General features: G+C 59.4%; 1 protein-coding gene across 1 annotated transcript; it reads right to left on the bottom strand.

Moving 5' to 3' along the window:
* Positions 1 to 381: 381 nt before the first annotated feature.
* On the bottom strand, positions 382 to 7322 carry TMEM120A (transmembrane protein 120A). The gene is made up of 12 exons (XM_042879915.1): positions 7177 to 7322; positions 5488 to 5606; positions 4986 to 5102; positions 4562 to 4621; positions 3792 to 3887; positions 3455 to 3544; positions 2973 to 3038; positions 2418 to 2479; positions 2086 to 2178; positions 1589 to 1653; positions 1079 to 1147; positions 382 to 1002 (listed from the first exon to the last, which is right to left on the bottom strand). Exons 1-12 carry the CDS (start codon positions 7240 to 7242, stop codon positions 889 to 891), a joined length of 1017 nt encoding a protein of 338 aa, XP_042735849.1. The 5' UTR covers positions 7243 to 7322; the 3' UTR covers positions 382 to 888.
* Between the last annotated feature and the right edge of the window lie 393 nt (positions 7323 to 7715).

The following is a 7715-nucleotide window of genomic DNA, read 5'->3' as shown; positions in this document are numbered from 1 at the left end:
GTTTGCTGCTTGCCCTTCTGTCTTCCCCCTGGCCCACGGAAGGAAAGGAGAAGCAATAGCTGCCACCTCCAACCTTCCCCCCACCAAGGAGATGGGGGGAGCACACAGGGACAGTGAGGTGACACAACACTGCTTGTTTCAGGAGCTCCCTGCAGTAGCAGAGGGCTTCAGGGATGCTGCACTGGGCTGTGTGCTGCTGTTTGTTCTGCAGCATCAGCCAGCAGCGTGGCTTTGCTCAGCCTCCCCTTTTCTGTCATACTGCAATCAACTGTGCTTCACCCCAGGCAGGTGTGGAGCAGCTGGAAATGACTTTCATCCCTCCCCCCTGCAATGACAGCCCACTGCCACACTGCCTGAGTGCAAAACGATGCCTGTGCTCTGTTCCAAGACCCCAGCAAACCAAGGAAGTACCTTCCCTTTATTATTTTTGCATATGCATCCTCCAGAGATGCAAGGCCAGGGAGCTGTGAAGCCTGGTTCTCAGGTTCGCAGTGCTCCCACTCTTCCTGTACCCACAGCTCTGCCTGCTCAGCCCCTCTTCACGTTGAAGGGTGAGGAAGAACTCGGGGTGCCCCATCCCAAAGAGCAGCACGTGTGTGCAGCCTTCGGCCTCCCTGCTGTGGGGGGGCTGCAGGGGCTGCATTCCTGTACGTGGCTTCAGGACCCGGTGTTGCAGGGTGCTCCTGCTGCCCGCTGAGTGACACAGGCACAGATTCAGCACCACAGAGAACACGTTCTCTATTCACAAGCAAGCCCCCAGCTCTGTCCTGCATCCAGGCTTGCACAGAATGGGTGAGACACCAGAGTCTGGACGGCATCAAGGCAAGGAGATGGGAATGGGATGGAGCCAGTGGGGAGAAACAGTCCTGGCCCCCGTGCTGCTCCTCTTCAGTTCCGCTTTCTGTCTTTGCTCTGGTTCTGAAACTTCTGGTGCACAACACGAAGGGTGGTGAAGAAGTTCCCCAGGAAGAGGATGAAGAAGGGGAGGCCGCACATGAGAACCTGGGGGAGCCACGGAGCTGTGAGGCAGCAGGGATGGGCACCCCTCCCCACGCAGCCGCCCATGAGCCACCCCTACCTGCCACTCCTTGCACTCTGGGTGCTGCAGCATCCGGAAAAGGGTGACAGCATTGTAGAGCTGCCAGAACTGCAGGAGAAAGGAGATTTAGGGATTGTCCAAGGCTCGCCCTTACGCTGATGCTCAGCTGGCTGCTCCCTCGCATGAGGCCAGGCTGCCTCTGCGCAGCCATGAAACCCCACACGGGCTTGGAGTGAGCATCAGCCTAAATGGTGGAAATGGACCTTCCATAGCAGCTCAAGAGCTGAAGTTCAGAAGGGCTTGAGAAGGGTTGTCAGAGCCTCTCTGCTGTATTTACACAGCGCTCAAGCACTTGGCAGCACTACCAGCTCCACATCTCACTAGCCAAGTCACAGAGGTGGGTGCTCTGGGGGAAGAAGAGGAGGCTCAGCCTCTGGCACCTGTGCTGTGTGTCTGCAGCAGCCCAGGCTGCGGGGCACAGTGAGGAATGGTGCGGCTCAGTCCCACCCCAGGCCTCCCATGTGTCCCCGGGAGGGTTGGTGCACTCACCTGTCCAAAGAAGAGGAAAGGAAGCAGGAAGGTGAGGCCTCTCCACATCCAGGACTGGAAGCCCTCTGCAAAGGATGAAGGTTTGCTGAGAACGTGCTCACAGGGCCAGGATGGAGCAGAGCTCCAAAGGCCAGGGCAGGGCAGTTCAGTGGCCATCCCGTGCCTGGCTGAGGCCCTGCAGGGCACTACAGGGGCAGGGAGTGTGGGAGGACTGTGGCAGGTTTCCTATCCCTGGGGTCTAGAGTGGGTAGGAGGGAAGGAGGTGGGGCTGCCCTCAGCCAGAGCTGGGCTGCAGAGGCTGCACTGGGGGGATGCTGGTTATGTTTGTGGCATCTTTTCTGATGCCAGCACTCATAAACCACGGTCTGATCTTGGAACAAAAATAACTACCGCTGAGCCTAGCACCGGCCTGGCCCTGGGAGGGGGGTTGCTGTCAGAAGCAGAGGTGACAGCATGTCCAGCTGTCCAGGACAACCTCAGGGAAGATCCTGGCTTACCCACAGTGAGGTCCATGTTGTGCCTCTCGCCCAGTGCTCGGAGCCGGTACAAGCACCCACTCTGGTAGTAGTATTGGAGGAACTGCACGAAGCCTGCAAAGAGAGTGGATGAGGGCAGGCGGCACCAGCCTGTGGGCTCAGCACCAACTCAGCTTCGAGTTGCCTGTGCACAGAGCTCTTCCTGGCCCCTGGGAGGCAGAAGGCAGGAGAAGAGCTAAGGGAAAACCCCAGTGGGCTGAGTATCCAGTCAGTTCTCCACTGCAGAGCTGGGCAGCACAGCACGCCTGGCCACTGCAGGCAGGTCCTGGCCCAGCAGGCATGGCAGCACTTACTTTGGTACATGGAGAAGGAGAGGAACTGGTTCCTGAACATCTGGTACATGAGCCCATCTGGCCTGCAGAGAGAGGACACTGATAGGGGTGTGTGGGAGGGAGGAGATGCTGCCAACCCTGCCTGCCCCACAACTGAGGTCACAGCGCTGCTGCCAGCTCCCAGCAGAACAGGGGGACCACAGCACAGACCTTCAGTGTCGGCATCTCACGGAACACTATCTGCCCAGCTTGGGAAGCCAGGAAGTAGGAGGCTGGCAGGACAAGGGTCAGGAAAACACTGCACAGCCCTTGGACAAGAATTGCAACACTGGGAACAGTGTTACCCAACAGAGACCCGGGCTGTGCTGCCTGCCTCGCTGAGGTGCTGGTGGCTGCTTTGGTTTGGGGTGCTTGGGCCTGCTGAGGAATGCATGGAGCTGATGATTATAGCATAATGCTCATGGGGAGGAATACAGCTGTGGGTTAGGGCACAGAGAGCAAAGGCCCCGTCAGCCAGGCTGGCACAGCACAGGCAGGCCAGGTCCCTACACACAGGAGCTGAGGATGCAGACTTACCAAGTCAGCATGACGCCTGAGAGGAACGTGGAGATGTGGTGATGGAAAACCCACCAGCCCTTGATTCTGGAAGACAGACGCAGGCAAGGGGTCAGGAATTGGGATCCAAATGCACCCTAGGAAAGCAGAGCCAGCCAAGTGCCAGCCACCTGGTAGCTCCCAGGGCAAGGCAAGAGCAGAGATGGTTATGAAAGGGACGTGCATGGAGCAGGACCCAGCGCCTCCGGCCCAGGTGGTACCCAGAGCACCGCACCTTCCACACCACCTCCACACAGTGAGTTCACCCAGCCCTCCCTCCCCAGCAGCTGCCTCAAAACCACAGCTAATTACTGTATGGGGGCTAATTACCAAGGTTTGTTACACGCCCTGAGTAGGAGGTGTCAGCTGCATCCCCGGGAAGCACAGAGCTGTGCGATGGGTGCACAATCTCTCAGCCCACAGAGCGAGAACTAACTGCCCACACCGAAACATGAGAGACTCACTTGGATCCGTTGTTGATCAGGATGCTCTCCCGGATGGTCAGCGTGCAGTAGTACCACACCAGGAGGAAGTTAAAGGCAGAATCTGTCACCCTGGCAAACAAAGCAGGGTGTAAAGACAGCAGGGAGACCACATCCCTGCAGGATGCTCATCCTTGGGAGGCCACCGTGTCCCCAGGGCAGGGGAGAGCTACAAGGTTGGGGCAGTCAATCCCTCTGTTGGGACCTCCTGTTCAGCTCCATTTTTTGAGCTTTAGTGTTGCTCTGGGCTCTTCAGGACCAGAGATGGATACAGGGGCTCTGGGAGGACAACTCTGCCCAGAACCCCAGGCAGTCTCACCTGGAGTTTAGAAGGAACCGACAGGAGAAAGACACAATGAGCAAAATGATGGTGAGGTAGAGCTTGAACTTCTCGTACTCGTCTTTATAAGCAAACCTGCAGGGGTGTACAAGAACAGGCTTGGAGCAAGGTGGCTGCCGGCAGGCTGCATCCTCCCCTCCCACCTGGCTGGACAAACGGGATGCCCTTCTGGGAGCCTCTTGCAAGAGCTAATGAAATCCTTGTCCCCCAAACACTTCTGAGAGGAGGGCAAACCACAGGGCAGCATTGCATCATTCCACAGCCACGCCAGCTGGGGAGGTGGCCCAGGGCACTCAGGAAGCTGAGCAGATCAGCACTGGTGCATTTCATGGAGAGCCCATGGAACAAGACAGCAGGGTCTGGGGCTCACTGCTCAGCACTTCTCACTGAGTGTCCCAGCATGGGGGCTGTCAGCACTGGCTGCCATAGCCAAGGCTTCCCCACAGCTGGGTCCCTCCTGAAGTCCCTAACACAAGGGAAACTCAGGCACAGCTTTGGTGGTGGGTCCCATTTAACTCATTACAGCCAGCGGTTCGTCCCAGCCTGGTCACAGGAGCTAAGCAGGGACTGAGGGCTGCTTCCAGGAAAGGGAGAACTGGACAGACCTGGCAAGGAATCTGCACCAGGTGGGTCAAGCCAGCCACATGCCTGAAAGTACCGCACTCACAGGCTGCAGATCTATAACCCCCCGCTGACAAGGGAACCCCAAACCTCCCCACGCACACGACAGCGGCGCTGCAGGGCCGTACTTAGCCTGCTTGCTGAGCAGCGTGACGTTCACGTTCCCAAGCACCAGACTCAGGTACAACCTGGGGAGAGAGCAGAGGTGTTCAGGTGGGAGCCTGCACAAAGCTGCCCGTGTTGCGGGCCAGGCACAGCTATCACCTTTCCCACCACGTCCCATGCTGCTGACAGGCACCACATCCCCTGCCCAGCCATTTTCCACCCAGAGCTGCTCAAGGGCAGCAGGAGGACGCAGAGAGTTGGGCTGGCTGCTGCCCAGGCACCTGCAGGTGACCACGGGGCTGTGCCTAGTGGTGGTGCAGCTGCTGGGACCCGGTGCAGCATGTCATAAGGTTTCACCCAAGAGGATCCTGGCGCCTACAGACCCCAGCTGTGCTGCCTGCTCCTGGCAAAGAGACCGTCCTCACGCAAACATGGGGCACCTCTCACCCGTTCTTCTTTGGCAGGTAGGCCTCCATCTCGAAGAAAACATTCTGTCTCTCTTTGATCAGGCTCTGGATCTCTTGGATGGACTCTCGCTGTTCGGGACTCACGTGGGTCTTGCATCTGGGGAGGAAGAGCAGGCACTGGCATCAGGATCGGCTCCGTCACAGCACGAGCGCGTGCTGGCACTTGATACGGTGCTGTGCCTGGGACAAGGGCACCCCAAGGACAGCAATAGCAAACTGGAGGCAAGTTCCATCTGCGGGGCAGGCAGAGGAGCTGCCGGAGGGAAGGGAGTGGGAGGGAAAGCACAGGGAGGACGGGCAGCTCGTCCCATCGCCAGGAAACACAGGCAAGACTTCGAAAGCACAATTTGGAAAGCAAAGCTGAGGAAGATGTGCCAGGGTACACCCAGACCTCAGCAGCCTTTTGCTAACATCTGTGCGGCCCTGAGCCGGGTCCGACAGCCCTGTCCTGGCAGCTCTTCCCTCCCAGCACCCCAACTTACTTCTTGAGGGACAGGGACAGTTCCTTCAGCCGCTTCTTCTGCCGTGTGATGCAGCTGGAGATCCCATCCTGCAGCTTGGTCAGCTCCTCCAGCTTCTGCTTGTACAGCCTGTGGTTATCCTGCGAATGAGAGCAGTGTGTGCTGCAGGTACACACTCCAGCAGTGCACAGAGCCCACAGTGCACGCCTGTCCCACAAGAACACCCCCAGAACCACAGTGCTCTGAGCCCAGTGAGGAACTGCAGCAAAACAGAACGGCAACAGCCTCTGTGCTGCTGCTTGGAAATATCTTTAAGTAGAAAACCAGGAGTGCAGTGTGTGGAAACGATGCAGCTGCATCTGTAACTTCAATGCACATCAGGGTGGGGAACAGAGCAGCAGTCAGACAACACAGTGGGCAGCCAGGTGTGTTTGGGGAGCCCATCCCCAGCTCTGAGTGCGTTACCCACTGTAAAGGATGAGTTCTGCATGGCACATCCAGCAGCAGGCTGGGTGCTCGGCTGCCTCGTCTCAGGGTTGTGGAACCCACAGCTTTGCTCTCCAGTTGTGACACCATGAAAGAGCCACACAGTGCTGGACCGGGGTACAGTCGGGGGCTGAACCCAGAGGTGGTTTTGCTGCTGGCCCCACGTGGGACCGGAGAGCAGAGCTCTGTGCCTGCTGCCCACAGCTCACCCTGGGGGATGCCGCTGGCCCCGCTTGCCGCCGTAACCCAACCGCACCTGGGTGACACCAGATGCCATTCTTCTGCTATATTTAGAAGGGAAAGGAGAGACCGTGCTGTGTCAATATTCCTTCTGGTCCTGCCAGCTGAAAAACAACCTCACCTCGACCACAGGCAGCCCCAGAGCCACCAAGGAACAAAGCGCTGCTTGCAACAACCCTTGGACTAGACCTTGGTGCGTGCTCCTTTCAGCCTCCGCAGTTCTTATCGGGGACTTTATCAGCAGATGTCAAAGCCTTTCCCAAAGGAGAAAGGTGAAAGCAGACACAGAGGAGGGAGAAAACACGGTCTCCCTCAGGTGTCCAGCAGTGAGGTGGGGATGAACCCAGATCACCCCGCAGTGACTAACGCCCCGACGTCGGGCGGGATGCCCCCACTCAGCAAACCCTTCCCTGCTCCCAGAGGAGCTCCTGTCGCTCAGGGGTCGGCCACGAGAGAGCCGGCTTTGGGCCAAGCGCTCCGTCGGAGCTCCTTGCGTCCCAGCCCGGGGATTTCGGGATGCACAGACCGGCCCCTATGGAGCAAGAGCGCGTTTCTCAGAGCCGCCCTTGCCCCAGATCTGGGCACAGCTGTGCTGAATCCGCAACAGCATCCGCTTCGCCCCATCCCGCGGGGGTGGAGAGGCAGAGGGAAGAGCTGTGAGCGGAGCCGGTCAGCCGAGCTTTCCCTCGGGTGACCCCGGCCGCGCCGATGCCTGCCCACTCACTCGCGGGGATTACACGGCGCACCCCGGCCCGCTCCTGCGGGGACGGACGGACGGACGGAGGGCGGCCGGCTGGTCCGGCTCAGCGTGCCTCCCCCCCTGTGACCGGCAGCATCCTCCCGCCCCGCTCGGGCTGCTCTCCGCGCCAACAGACCCGCAGCTTCCCCACGCCACGGCCGCCCAACAGCCCCGCAGCCCCGCGATTTGCGGCCGGGCACCGAGCCCTGAGCAGCTCCCCCTCGCGCAGCCCCCGGCCCCGGTACCTGGATGCGCTGGAAGCCGTCCTGCAGCTCCTCCCACTCCCGCAGGCATTCGGCGACCGAAGCCATGGCGGTGGCGGCGGGAGGGAAGGAAGGAGGGACGGACGGAGGAGGCGGCGAACGGCCCCGGCACTGCGCTGCTGCTTCCGGGCACGCCTCCCGCGAGGCGGACCGGGGGGCGGCTCCTGCCGTGCCGAGCCGTGCCCTGACTCCCCATGCTGTGCCATGACTCCCCATGCTGTGCCATGACTCCCCATGCTGTGACTCCCCATGCTGTGCCATGCCGGCTCTGCGCTGCTCAAGGAAGGGATGGAGGGATGGTGGGCATCCTGGGCTTGAGGGGTTTCGGTGCTGCCAACCTAAACACGCAGTGATAGATTTTGTTCAAGGGCGTTTTTTTGTTTTGTTTTGTGCTATATGCACAAGGAATTTGTAGTGCTGCAGGGCTGAGGGTGGTACCGACTTGAGTTTGGGGTTTCAAATTCATGTGCTGGGCAAAGTGAGGTTACTGGGTGAGCAAAAGCACACCTGAAAATGGGGAA

The sequence above is a fragment of the Lagopus leucura genome, unplaced genomic scaffold (genome assembly GCF_019238085.1).
Source record: "Lagopus leucura isolate 7727_CA_CO unplaced genomic scaffold, USGS_WTPT01 Super-Scaffold_100024, whole genome shotgun sequence".
NCBI classification, from domain to species: domain Eukaryota; kingdom Metazoa; phylum Chordata; class Aves; order Galliformes; family Phasianidae; genus Lagopus; species Lagopus leucura.
Note: the sequence above shows the minus strand (reverse complement) of the source record. Positions and strands in the feature narration are given on the sequence as shown.